At 38.1% G+C, this 15,250-nt stretch overlaps 1 protein-coding gene across 1 annotated transcript in view; it reads left to right on the top strand.

Annotated features, from left to right (window-relative positions):
• Positions 1–15,250, top strand: part of kif6 (kinesin family member 6) — a 196,961-nt gene that overhangs the window by 50,289 nt on the left and 131,422 nt on the right. Inside the window, exon 5 of the mRNA XM_048190258.1 lies at positions 14,352–14,457. Within this exon, the coding sequence (XP_048046215.1) occupies positions 14,352–14,457 (106 nt within the window). The remainder of the gene's footprint in view (positions 1–14,351; positions 14,458–15,250) is intronic.

Raw genomic sequence — 15,250 nt, 5'->3', positions numbered from 1 at the left:
GTACTGAGCCTTGCGATACTCCATATTGAACTTGTGATCGATATGACATCTCATCGTTTACTACAAACTGATAACGGTCAGATAAGTATGATTTGAACCATGACAATGCAATTCCACTAATGCCAACATAATTTTCGAGTCTATTTAAAAGAATGTTGTGATCGATAGTGTCAAATGCAGCACTAAGATCCAGTAACACTAATAGAGAGATACAACCACAATCTGATGATAAGAGCAAATCATTAGTAACTCTAATGAGAGCAGACTCATTACTATGGTACGGTCTAAATCCTGACTGGAAATGCTCACAGATACTATTTCTTTCTAAAAAGGAACATAATTGTGATGATACTGCCTTTTCTAGTATTTTTGAAAGAAAAGTGAGATTTGAGATCGGCCTGTAATTGACTAATTCTTTAGGATCAAGTTGTGATTTTTTTAATAAGAGGTTTAATAATAGCCAGCTTAAAAGTTTTTGGTACGTATCCTAGTGATAAAGATGAATTGATGATATTAAGAAGAGGATCTATGACCTCTGGAAGCATCTCTTTCAATAGCTTAGTTGGTATAGGGTCTAACATACATGTTGTTTATTTTGATGATTTAACAAGTTTAGACAATTCTTCCTCCCCTTAAGCAGTAAATGAATTGAATTTTTCCTCAGGGACACTACAATGCACTGTCTGACATGATACTGTAGTAGATGGTTGCATGGTTATAATTTTTTTTCTAATATTGTCAATACTGTATCAAATAAATACCTAGGGTTGTGTTTATTTTCTTCTAAAAGTTTTGAAAAATAGGCAGATCTAGCAGTCTTTAAGGCCTTTTTGTACTCAATCATTCTGCGAAATACGAAATACTTCTAGTTTTGTTTTCTTCCAACTGCACTCCATTTTTCTGGCTGCTACCTTTAGGGCCCGAGTGTGCACATTGTACCATGGCATTGGATTAATTTCCTTAATCTTTTTTAAACGCAAAGGAGCAACTGAGTCTAATGTGCTGGAAAAGACAGAGGCAATAGTTTCTGTTGCAACATCGAGATCTTCTAAGCTGTCTGGTATGCTAAGGCAATGAAACTGATCAGGAAGATTATTTATAAAGCGATCTTTAGTGGTAGAAGTGATGGTTCTATCATATTTATGGCAGGGAGGCAGTTTAGCCACTTTGACTAAATGTAGTATACATGAGACTAGATAATGATCTGAGATTTCGTCACTCTGCTGCAGAATTTCAACAGCATCAATATCGATTCCATGTGACAATATTATACTAGAGTATGATTACGACAATGAGTGGGTCCTGACACGTCAAATTGCAAGCTCCTGAATCAAAATCGAATCCAATTGTGAAATTTGTGTCAATGCCCAGCCCTAGTGTCAATATACAGTATACAGTGGGTACGGAAAGTATTCAGACCCCCTTAAATTTTTCACTCTTTGTTATATTGCAGCCATTTGCTAAAATCATTTAGGTTCATTTTTTTTCCTCATTAATGTACACACAGCTCCCCATATTGACAGAAAAACACAGAATTGTTGACATTTTTGCAGATTTACTGTATTGATGGCTCTACAGTTGCTTCTTCACTGCAGGTTAAAAGATTGGGGGTTATCCTCGACAGTACTCTATTATTTGAAGCGCATATTAACAAGATTACTTGGATGGCTTACTATCACATCCATAACATTAATCGCCTCCTCCCAGCCCTCTCAACAAGGAGCACTGCTATTTTAGTTCATGCTCTTGTTACCTCATATATCGACTACTGCTCTTTTCTATGGTCTTCCCCTTAAACTCTTACACAAGTTAAAGTTAGTGCAGAACTACACTAATTAATGCTTTATTAAAGGTGCCCTAGAATGAAAACTTGAATTTACCTTGGCATAGTTGAATAACAAGAGTTCAGTACATGGAAATGACATACAGTGAGTCTCAAACACCATTGTTTCCTCCTCCTTGTGTAAATCTCATTTGTTTAAAAGACCTCAGAAGAACAGGCGAATCTCAACTGTTATGTAACAGTCAGGATCATTAATATGTATGCCCCCAATATTTGCATATGCCAGCCCATGTTCAAGGCATTACACAAGGGCAGCCAGTATTAATGTCTGGATCTGTGCACAGCTGAATCATCAGACTAGGTAAGTAAACAAGAACAATAGCGAAAAATGGCAGATGGAGCGATAATAACTGACATGATCCATGATTACATGATATTTTTAGTGATATTTGTAAATTGGCTTTCTAAATGTTTCGTTAGCATGTTGCTAATCTACTGTTAAATGTGGTTAAAGTTACCATCGTTTCTTACTGTATTCACGGAGACAAGAGAGCCGATGCTATTTTCATTTTTAAACACTTGCAGTCTGTATAATGCATAAACACATCTTCATTCTTTATAAATCTCTCCAACAGTGTATAATGTTAGCTTTAGCCACGAAGCACAGCCTCAGACTCATTCAGAATCAAATGTAAACATCCAAATAAATACTATACTCACATGATCCGACGCATACATGCAGTATGCATGACGAACATCTTGTAAAGATCCATTTGAGGGTTATATTAGCTGTGTGAACTTTGTAAATGCACTGTTTTATTGTCAAGAGCTCGTAGGGGCAGGGAGCGCGTGATTTAAAGGGGCCGCGCGCTGAATCGGTGCATAGTTAATGATGCCCCAAAATAGGCAGTTAAAAAAATTAATTAAAAAAAAAATCTATGGGGTATTTTGAGCTGAAACTTCACAGACACATTCAGGGGACACCTTAGACTTATATTACATCTTGTAAAAACTGGTTCTAGGGCACCTTTAACATGTATTCCTACTGTGTTTCATGATTAATTCAGGTAATTATGAAACATTTAGTTGCTGTCAGTTTGTGAGCTCATCTAAAGTGAGGACTATTTATGCTTCGTAAAGCTTTTGCAAAGGAGATTTAAAGACTCAGTTATCTTCTAAACGGAAAAAGGAAACAAACACAACACAGAGTGATACAGAACATAGAAATATTTATTTCAAGATGCAAAAAAATGAAACCGTACACTTGATAAACCTTGTTCTTTTTTGTTCATTTTATTGCTGATTTAATTGACGTATATTTATTTTGTCACTTATTTTTTATTTATTCACCTGTTTTCTCATTTTGATCTTTTTTGTTCATTTTGTTGCTTGTTTAGTTCTTTTTTATCTTTATATTGCAGAGATTTATTTTTTATACTTTTATATTTTTTACAGTTGTACAGTTTCATTTTTTGCATCTTGAAATAAATATTTCTATGGTCTAAATAACTGGATTGTAAATAATGTAATAATTTAGAAATTATAAATTGATCATTAATAAAGTATGAAAATACAATTATTATACACATTATAGATATTGTCACGAATCCTGTCAGTTCCGGACTACATTTCCCATCATCCCCCCTGTCAATCACATGCACTCACTCCACCTATCACCTGTTGCCACATCCACCCTAGCACACCACACTGATCACCACACCCAATTGCAGCTCATTATCAGGACTATAAAGGACTCACACTCACACCACCAGTTTGCGAAGTCTTGATTACCCAGTGTGTCATTTCTGAGCGTTTCCTTGTTTCCTGTCTGCCTGTGTTTGATCTTGCCTGTTTCTGTTTATTGACCCGTTGCTGCCTGTCCTGACTCTTGCCTTGTATACTGTTCTGTGAATGATATCCGCCTGCCTCGATCTACTGCCTGTACCCTGACTACATTTCTGCCTGTTCCTTACTGTTCCTGTTTGCCCCTGATCGACCCAGCCTGTACGACTATGCTCACTGTAAATAAAAGCTTGCATATGGATCTCGGCCTCAGTCCCGCTCCGTTACAGATATGCTTGTAAATCAAGAATAAAGCATTTACTAATGTCTATTAATGCTTTATAAATGATGAATTGACTATTTACTAATGCTGAACTAATGATTCTTAGCTTGCAGTTATTATAAAGTGTGACCTATGCTTCTAAAGGAATTACTAATTATTTGGAAAATTCAGATTTAAATCTTAATTAGGTATTAACTTTAAATTAATAAAATAAAGTACTGACTGTGGCTGACTGAACAAAGATAGAAACAGTGGGTGTGTCGTCAGGTCTCAGAGAGGGGTTTATTACAAATAAAAATAAAAATTAAAGCGCATTGAGCTGGCAGAGTGTGAGGATCTTGGCGGCCCATAATCTTACGCCTGCTATCAAGTCCTGGATGCGAATCCGTCACTCATCTTGGTGCACCTCAGTGTCGGAAGAGAGTAATATATTTAGCATTTAACGGCAGCGGTGATGATGAGGCAAGCGCCAGTAATTGCTGCCGCACCTCTTGTTTCCTCATGTCCACGCCACACATGACTGCTGGGCAGCGAACAAGTTATGCTGCCATATTACTAATACATTAATTGTTACTATAAATATATTTCCAGGCTGATGAAATCCATATGTGCTGCCGCAATGTTTTCATTGCCTGCTTGATCAGCCCTCTATGATGGTCTCTACATATCAGTTTATAAAGACATCTGACATTTTACAAGTTTATTTCCTTTATCGCAAAGAGCTGCTTATGTCAGAGAGAGATTTTCTTGTGGCCAATTAAAAAGGATATGGAATATTAACATTTTTGCTGTGTAATAAAAATGGCGAATCCATCATGGCAGAGAAAATTAATCATAAATGGGTTTTAATTGCAGGTTAGAATTCTAATCCCTGATTTGTTAATCTGAGTTTAAAATTAAGTGGTGCAACACAACTTGATTTAAAATAAGTTGATGCAGTTCAGTTCAGTCAGTCTGCTGTTTTATTTCAACCGTTACTCCTGATCGGAGGCTTCCATAAATATTTAGTTTATACGTAGAGTTACACTTCAACTAAGTTTAATGGTGCAAAGCAAAAATAGTAGTTTGTTAGTAGTGCGTAAATTGTAATTTAGTGCCCATTTACATCAAAACTAGACTACGTTGTATCTTACACACAGCTGGTGCAACCAGCTCCAGGTGTGTAAACTGGTTATAACATCCGTGAAAGTGGGAATTTCAGTGGAGCTATAAGAGGACGATTTTCCAACACTGATCCCAGGCACTCTCAATTCTGTTTCACCCCCTTTCTCAAAGTCTTTGTTACCTCTGGTCCTACTCAGCTCAAAGTCTGCATCTCCGCTGATGATGCACCAACCCAACTTCCCTCTCCCGCCTCCTCTGCCGAAGCAAGTCAGTCCTTCGGTCCTGCCTCCATTGTCTCTCTCCATTCCCTCATCTCCTCCTCTGTTGACTCTGCTCTGCAAGTCGGATTTGCCTAGGATCTTCTGACCACTAGCTCTGCCGTAGATTCCCTGGCAGTTCCTCGGGCCGCTGAGCCCTTAACTCCGCCTCGGCTCGTCGACCAGTCAGCTCCACCTTGGCTCCTCACTCCCTCAGTTTCACCAGGGACCATCATCCTCACGGCTCTACTGGGCTACCTCGTCCCTCCGGCTCCACCTGGGTCAGACATCACCTTGTCTGTGCTTCATCCCTCCACACCTTCAGCTCCTTAGGCTCTGCCTTTCCTCAGGTTTTGCCTTGGTCCTTGGTCGCACCAGCTCCTCCTCAGTCCACCGTTACCCTGGCTCCACTTCGGCTGCTCTTCACCGTGGTTCCACCCTGGCCTCCTAAACCTACGGTGTCGTCTGGTCTCTCCGTTTCCTCAGCTGCTCCGGGGTCTCCAGTTCTCTGGACTCCACCGTTGGCTGTCTGACCACGCTAACTCGACCCTGGCTCCTCCCACCATCAGTTCCACCATGGCGATCTTCAGTCTACTCTGCTGAGGTGGTCTTCTGCTCCTCCATTGAAGTCCTCTGCTCCTCCACTCTCCTGAACTTTATTTAAACATTTTTCATTAACCGTGCCAGGAGTCGCCTTCTGGAAGGGGGGAGTTCTTCTTTGTCTTTTTTTTTGGTTTCGTTTTCATATTGGACTCTCAGAGCCCCTTTTTCTTGTGTTGCTTTGTTCCCACCAGTCATTAGTTGCCATGGACACTCATTTATAATGACACCTGTTAGTCTTTGAGTTAATCATCATTGTGTATTTAAGTTTCTCATTTCCTTCAGTTAGTGGTCTGGTATTGTCACACGTGGTTAATTTACCTTTCTGTGGACTACCTGAGTTAATTTTACTTAATAAATACTTGTTTTGAACCTTTTGCATCTTGATCATCTTCATCTGACCTTAGTAGTAGTTCTTTGTAGTCCTCTGGGAGGTATGAAAAAAATAGTAGTTATTGATTAGCTAATAATGAACTACCTCATTCAACTGAGTTCTATTACTTACAAATTAGTTGTTTCTTGATAGTTAATAGCAATTACTAGAATGTTAATATTGTGCTACTCACTACTGTGTAGTTATTCATTACTGACGGAACGGTATTCTAAAGTGTTACCTATATATAGATTACCAGCCAATGGCAGAATATTTTCAAGATGAACTATCGGACTAATGGTATGCAATGCAATTGTTAATGAGTGACTCACACAAGCATGAAAGAACAGGCCTACTCGAAAGCCACAGTAGATGTCACATCATGATGTCACTGTTTTTTTTACGGGACTGTATAGGATGTGTATGAAAGCACAGAATACAAGAAAGCTCTGGCAGTGTGAATAAACAGTCATGCAATGCCATTACAGTTGCTGGAGATATCCATAATAGTGTGAAATATGTTTTGTGTTAAAGAAACTTTGAATTCTATGTTATGTTTTAGGGACCATCCTCAAATCTCAGTTTAATGAATATCTACACTATATTGCCAAAAGTATTGGGACACCCCTCCAAATCATTGAATTCAGGTTTTCCAATCACTTCCATGACCACAGTTCCACCATGGCGATCTTCAGTCTACTCTGCTGAGGTGGTTTTCTGCTCCTCCACGGGGGTCGTCGGTCCTGCTGTGGTGGTCTTCTGCTCCTCCATTGAAGTCCTCTGCTCCTCCACTCTCCTGAACTTTATTTAAACATTTTTCATTAACCGTGCCAGGAGTCGCCTTCTGGAAGGGGGGAGTTCTTCTTTGTCTTTTTTTTTGGTTTCGTTTTCATATTGGACTCTCAGAGCCCCTTTTTCTTGTGTTGCTTTGTTCCCACCAGTCATTAGTTGCCATGGACACTCATTTATAATGACATCTGTTAGTCTTTGAGTTAATCATCATTGTGTATTTAAGTTTCTCATTTCCTTCAGTTAGTGGTCTGGTATTGTCACACGTGGTTAATTTACCTTTCTGTGGACTACCTGAGTTAATTTTTAACTCAGGTAGTCCCTTAAACATAACTATGTTATGTTTTAGGGACCATCCTCAAATCTCAGTTTAATGAATATCTACACTATATTGCCAAAAGTATTGGGACACCCCTCCAAATCATTGAATTCAGGTTTTCCAATCACTTCCATGGCCACAGGTGTATAAAATCAAGCACCTAGGCATGCAGACTGCTTCTACAAACATTTGTGAAAGAATGGGTCGCTCTCAGGAGCTCAGTGAATTCAAGCATGGTATCGTGATAGGTTTCCACCTGTGCAACAAGTCCATTCATGAAATTTCCTCACTGCTAAATATTCCACAGTCAACTATTAATGGTATCATAACAAAGTGGAAGCAATTGGGAACAACAGCAACTCAGCCACAAAGTGGTAGGCCACGTAAAATCACACTTTCTGCAGAGTCAATAGCTACAGACCTTCAAAATTCGTGTGGCCTTCAGATTAGCTCAAGAACAGCGTGTAGAGAGCTTCATGGAATGGGTTTCCATGGCCGAGCAGCTGCATCCAAGCCTTACATCACAAAGTGCAATGCAAAGCGCCGGATGCAGTGGTGTAAAGCACACCGCCACTGGACTCTAGAGCAGTGGAGATGTGTTCTCTGGAGTGATGAATCATGCTTCTCTGTCTGGCAATCCGATGGACGAGTCTGGGTTTGGCGGTTACCAGGAGAACGGTACTTGCCTGACTGCATTGTGCCAAGTGTAAATTTTGGTGGAGGGGGGATTATGGTGTGGGGTTGTTTTTCAGGGGTTGGGCTTGGTCCCTTAGTTCCAGTGAAAGGAACACTTAATGCTTCAGAATACCAAGACATTTTGGACAATTTCATGCTCCCAACTTTGTGGGAATAGTTTGGGGATGGCCCCTTCTTCCTATTCCAACATGACTGCGCACCAGTGCACAAAGCAAGGTCCATAAAGACATGGATGAGCGAGTTTGGCTTGCAAACTTGACTGGCTTGCACAGAGTCCTGACCTCAACCTGATAGAACAACAGTGCCTGACCTCACAAATGCGCTTCTAAAAGAATGGTCAAAAATTCCCATAAACACACTCGTAAACCTTGTGGACAGCCTTCCCAGAAGAGTTGAGGCTGTTATAGCTGCAAAGGGTGGGCCAACTCCATACTAAACTCTACGGATTAAGAATGGGATGTCATTAAAGTTCATGTGCACAAAAAAGCAAGCGTCCCAAAACTTTTGGCAATATAGTGTATCTTGTTGTTTCAGTTAGATTTGTTTTAGATGAATGGTTTTCATTCAAATTTAATTATTCAAATAATCCTATGATTGATGCTTCTTGTTTAGTCCTGTGATTGGCAGTCTAGAAGTCTAGAAGTGATACTGGTTTCATCCAGGGCTTCGTTTCCCAAAAGCGTTGTAAGCCTAAGTTGATCATAGAACCATTGCCACCAATAGAGCTACGATCAACTTAGGCTTACAATGCTTTTGGGAAACGATACCCAGAGCTCTACCGTTGTGATTACTATATTATTAAATTGATATGAATTCTTGTTAGCAGTGTAGCGTGGCCACATAATGAGGTTTATATATATGTATGGTTGTTCTGTAAAAGTTAGAACACTTTATTAAAGGGTCATGAATCCCCCCTGTTTTAGCCTGGTCGTTCACACCTCTGAGCTGCAAAAACTCAGTAAAAATGGGCGTGTAAAGCTCTGGAAAAGTGGGAGTGTAGAGGAGGAGAAGAGGGGAGAGAACAACCAATGAAGCACAGACATAGAACACACTCATTATACACAATAATGAATATTAATATAAGAGCACGGAGAATATGACAACAAACTCACAAGCACAAGCGAGAAATGCAAAAGAATATTTAATAGGGCTAATAATAGGCTACTTTGATTATGTTTACGAGCACTGCAGTCTCAAATTCAGTCTTTTGTCTATTAGAATAATCATATCGTCGCGTTCAGATAGGCTACACCACTGTATCAGTGTCCAGTTTGCACATATAATTAATTTGAAGAAGACTTAATGAAATATGTGTGCACCGTGCTGGTTAATGTCTGGTGCAGGAGAATGTGTGAAATAAAAACTTTAAACACGGATACTTTATTCTATATGAGCTATGTGCCACATGGCTAGTGTTATTAAACTCATCGCGGAGCTCCGCGCTGAAACTGATCATATGCACGCTCCGTGTGTATATCATAACAGTCATAATTTTCATGTGTTCGTAATCAAACTCCAGCTCTGACTGCATTGCGAGCAAAATGCAAACAACACACGTGCTGCTGTGCTGAAGGAAACAGCCTACGGCTCACGTGTTTGAATGCAGCTAGAGCAGGCAGGGGTGAATGAACAGCACTTTTGTGACATTTGAATTCGAATAATGTGATCTCACGCGAACATATTTTCCATTTGTGCTGGTAGATTACAGCAAAACAATCCACATGTACACAAACCTCTGCTCTGGTCACATCTCAGGAAAACACATTGTGTTGTAGCACTGAGGAAAAGAACACCAACAATATGTCTCTGAATGACAAGAGACCAAGGCAAGAAAAGTGAGACTTCCTCATGCATTATACCGCAATTATTATCTTATGCATACTACAGTGCAGTGATTGGATTAAATGAGCTTTATGTCATGAATATATGTTGAGAATCACTTGAAACGGTCTACGTCAGCATGTTCGACTATGCCCATACTTGGGCCGAAAGTACACGATGATGTCAGATTTTGTGACGTTGCTCCGACTCAGCTTTTCAAACCGGAAGACAGAAATCGCTCTGAAAAATGCAAAAATAACTATTTTTCACTTATGAATAACATTAATGAGTACCTTTAGTGTTTCCAATGATGTGCAGCCTATACATATCTGTTTACATCTCAAAAAGTGTTTTGGGGTTTCATGACCCTTTAACCCTGTATGATTTTGTTTTTCCCCTATGTATTACTGTGTTTGAGCTCTAAATCTATTATCGCGAGATGTTATGTAACTCATTACGTCATTCTACGCAGGCAGCCCGGAAGTAAGCGCTGTTATACCTGTATATAGGCAAGAGATGATGGTATAATGGCGGAAAAAAGGAGCACGTGTTTGACGCTCAGTCATGAAATGTTGGTGGAGGATAAAATGTCCTGGCTGTTCCTCACTGGCAATTGCTGTTGCTGTCTTCGCTGTGGAGTTTGTTTGTTTTTTTTTTTGTTTTTTTTTTTGGCTATTTTTGCTTAGATTACTCACCTTTGAGGACTTTGAACAGTTGGACTAAATTAAAAGATTCTGCTATCGGACAATGCATACCGGTGAGACTGATCTTGTATTCATGCAACGTGATAGACTGTTTACACACACACCAAACTCACAATTGCAATTATCTATGTTGTTGTATTGCCTGTACTCATATAGATGTTTGTTATTGATGTGGGTTGGGTTGTTGAAAATTGCTTTGCAAATACACCGGGGTTTATCAACATTTTATTGTTTGTTGTGGGTTATTCATAAGCATTGCTTGAACAGAACAGATGTTCTTTTTAAGTAGTGCACCACCGCTATAATATTTAGTGGATTGTTACAGCAGGTCCTCAACCCAAGCACAAGCTCAACACTTTACCACAATGGTAATCCCAAAACCATTGACATAACAGAAACTTTTAAATACCAACATAATAGAACAGTAAACATTAAAAAGACACCATTTTCTCATCTTGCTAAAAAATGCTTAAAATAACACTTTATTTCTACATTTACTCTCCCAGTTCAGCCCCTTTGCAAAGCATGATGGGAAGTAAAAGTCATGTTTGATTAACTCCTGGTTAGGCTACTTGATTTAAACATGTTATTTCAAAATGAAAACATAAAGTTAAGTCAAAGAGTAATCGTGTCAAGTTCAAGTCAATTTAACATGAAGAAATCACATTTAACCCTCTGGGGTCTGAGGATTTTCTGGGCCCTGGAGAAGTTTTGACATGCCCTGACATTTGTGCTTTTTTCAGTTGTTCATAAACATATTAATGGAAAAAGTGTCATTACACTGTATTCAGCACAAACTAGGCTGCAATAATATGAGAGGAACATGTATGTACATGTTTGTGTTTTTGAAGGAATAATGTTTATGCGTGGTTATTGAAAAAACAAAAAACTTAAGTCACTGAAATAAGGCCAAAAAATATATATTAAATCTGTGTTCACAAGACTTCTGGGTATTGGAGGTTGTAGACTAGAGTTTTTTCTTCAAAATGATGTAAAATTGATCCTGCCTACTCGTTCATTTATAACAATATATTGATTTAGTTTTTGTAAGACACTTTTTGTCAAGAAACACAGTATGCGTGGAGGCGTGAATCGTCATTAATAATGGGTGATTTACACCTGAAAAGACAAAAGAATCACATTAAAGAACCTCTAATGACCTGCATAATAATGAGGCCTTTCAGTCAGGTAGGCTGTGAAAAAACCCTCTGTGATCATGTCTCAAGCTCATCATGGTCAACATCAAACATACAGAAAAAACAGCAATACTGTGAAATATTATTACAATATTATATATCTATTATATACTTTAAAATATAATGTATTTCTGTGAAGCAAAGTGTCTGAACAATTTATGTTACCTCTATGGCATTTCATATAGGCTTTTATCTTAAAAGCATGCACATTTGGAGAAATATTGATGGATTCTCATATGTTTATGTAAATTTTCTATAGAGAGGAGTAATATTTATTTAATATTTATTGTCATCACTATGAGCGCTGGATACTGTGTTTTCAATTCATACTTGCAGCCGGAGGGTGCTCTGTGCACCTTTAGTCCACAAATTAATCTAAAGAAGAACAGGATATTCCAGGAACTAACAAAGGCTTCCAGAGATCGCTAACCATGGCTTTAACATACAGATAAACACTTTTCAAGACAATAAATACATGATTGAGATGATGTATACATGTATTGCCTCAGATTTTGCGTCTGAATAGCGCTGGCTCCGTGGGCGTGGCCGCATTAGCGGATAATGAGCTGAATCACGGGCATCTGACTTGTGTCTTTTCATACAGATTACATAAACAGAATTTTTGTTTTCGATTTGACTTACACGATTTACAGTTTTTTACAGACGCTAGGACACATTTCTCAATACTTAGGTCACTTTGGCAAAACTCTTCACACAGTGAGCACAACAGAAGTCTATGTGGGCTAAACTGAGGATCAATTATCATTGCTTTGGCACAAAATGCATTCAGTGACTACATCTCTCAAATTTCATGAATTCTTTTCTCACTTAGACACAACAACTGCCAAAACTCTTTGTACGTACAGGCCAATTTGCACATGCTTACATACTGTTTTCAAAACTGTTAAACTTATGTTCAAAACAATAACATAATACAAAACTGAATAAGATAGCGATTTGCTACATTCCTACAGTAATATTTTAAAGAAATATATATTTACAGTTTTTTACAGACGCTAGGACACATTTCTCAATACTTAGGTCACTTTTGCAAAACTCTTCACACAGTGAGCACAACAGAAGTCTATGTGGGCTAAACTGAGGATCAATTATCATTGCTTTGGCACAAAATGCATTCAATGACTACATCTCTCAAATTTCATGAATTCTTTTCTCACTCAGACACAACAACTGCCAAAACTCTTTGTACGTACATGCCAATTTGCACATGCTTACATACTGTTTTCAAAACTGTTAAACTTATGTTCAAAACAATAACATGATACAAAACTGAATAAGACAGTAATTTGCTACATTCCTACAGTAATATTTTAATGAAATATATTTTAAATCTTAAAATTAAATGCTATAAAAACAATTGAATTGTATCTGTATCAGAGGATGGTGTGTATACAAATTCTTGTATTTTGGAATTACTCAGTGCAAAAAAATAAAAATAAATAAACTACATAAAATCTCGACGAATTCTGCATCATGTCTGATTTATTCCAGTAACATATATTGCAGTGAATTATAAGCAGAAATGTGTCCTTGTTTTACACAAGAAAACATTGTATAATGCTACATGTTGTTAGTGTTTTTTAGGTCATTGTTTTGTGGGTGACAAAGTGTGTTTGTCGGCTGTCAACCTTTGCTAGTGTTCTGGAAGAATGAGTTGATTTGAGACCTGAATAAAGTGTTTTGGTAGTTGTAGTGCATTTTGAATGTGAAATGAACTGCTTTGCCAAGCTGAAAGTTGGTTAGGAGAACTGTGTGAAGAGTTTTGCAAAAGTGATCTAAGTATTGAGAAATGTGTCCTAGCGTCTGTAAAAAACTGTAAATCTTAAAATGAAATGCTATAAAAACAATTGGACAATTGGACCAGCCACAGCTGATTCTCATTGTAGATGAACATCTAAACAGGTGTTACTCTTTCAATTTCATTACAAAAGGTGCAAAAAGAATAAAAATAAATAAACAACATAAAATATTGATGAATTCTGCATCATGTCTGATTCATTCCAGTAACATATATTGAACTGAATTATAAACAGAGATGTGTCCTTGTTTTTCACAAGAAAACATTGTATAATGCTACATGTTGTTAGTGTTTTTTAGGTCATTGTTTTGTGGGTGACAAAGTGTGTTTGTCGGCTGTCAACCTTTGCTAGTGTTCTGGAAGAATGAGTTGATTTGAGACCTGAATAAAGTGTTTTGGTAGTTGTAGTCAATTTTGAATGTGAAATGAACTGCTTTGCCAAGCTGAAAGTTGGTTAGGAGAACTGTGTGAAGAGTTTTGCAAAAGTGACCTAAGTATTGAGAAATGTGTCCTAGCGTCTGTAAAAACCTGAAAACCTGACATTTCAACGTTTCTTTAGACATAAGTCTATTTTTTTTGTGATTAGTATTCACTAAGTTGCAGTTCATTTTCTGAGAACTATCAGATTGGACTTTGTTCAGAGGGAGACGAGAGATCACGCATGTATCAGAAACCTGATACAATGGTGTTGAATCAAAATAAATTGTTTAAATAAAGTGAACATCATCAAAAATCTATTCTTTGAGTGTGCAGTTTGCTTTCCAGTGTGTAAATGCCTTTTAGTGTTTTACAGTGGGAGGCATGAGTGTTATTCCTGTTTTGTAGGTTGGAAAAGCAGGTAAATGTTTATCTGGAGGACCCTGACTGTGAAGTAACATTAGACCTGGGGCCTGATATGAGAAAAATCCACTTTTGTTTCTCTCTGCTAAAGGTATGGGCTTGTTCTGATTATCACTTGTGTGTGTGTGTGTGTGTGTGTGAGTCCCCACAATGTTAAATGTCCCCACAATGTAATATAAACCTGTGTTCACCTACATTGTGGGGACCAGCTAGCGGTCCCCACAATGTAAATGGATTTATAAACATACTAAATGATGTTTTTGTGAGAAAGTAAAAGTGTGCACAGTTTCCTGTGATGGTTAGGTTTAGGGGTAGGGGTAGTGTAGGGGGATAGAAAATACAGTTTGTACAGTATAAAATGCATTACGGCCTATGGAAAGTCCCCTCAATTCACAAAAACACAACGTGTGTGCGTGTGTGTGTGTGTGTGTTTTCTCCCTTGCCTTGGAATCTTCCAATCTTTCCTCTACATTATTATATAATGTTTATTTAATGTTTAACATTTATTTAATGTCAGCTGTTTTCTTTCACTATTATGAAAATTGTCAGAATGCTGTTACTTTCTGTTCACTAAACTTTAAACAAAAACATGGTTCAAATAATAGATTTTCCCACAAGCTTTACTACCAAGGCATGAATAGTACAGACAAACAATATTACACTTGATTTGTTTGGGCTTACACTGGACCCAGGAACTCGTTCCATGATGGTAGTTGAACAAACCAATCATCAGGCTTTGTTGGTACCATAACGCTGAGCATCAACTTTCTTTGTCAACTCAGGCTTTGATCCTGAGTTTAGGAATAACTATGAAGCACATGCCCATGAAAGTGTGAAATCAGTAGCGAATCGTCAAGTCACATGCTCTGAAACAGTAAACTACA

The sequence above is a fragment of the Megalobrama amblycephala genome, linkage group LG5, assembly GCF_018812025.1.
Source record: "Megalobrama amblycephala isolate DHTTF-2021 linkage group LG5, ASM1881202v1, whole genome shotgun sequence".
In the NCBI taxonomy this organism is placed as follows: domain Eukaryota; kingdom Metazoa; phylum Chordata; class Actinopteri; order Cypriniformes; family Xenocyprididae; genus Megalobrama; species Megalobrama amblycephala.
This window is presented reverse-complemented; position numbering and strand designations above follow the sequence as displayed.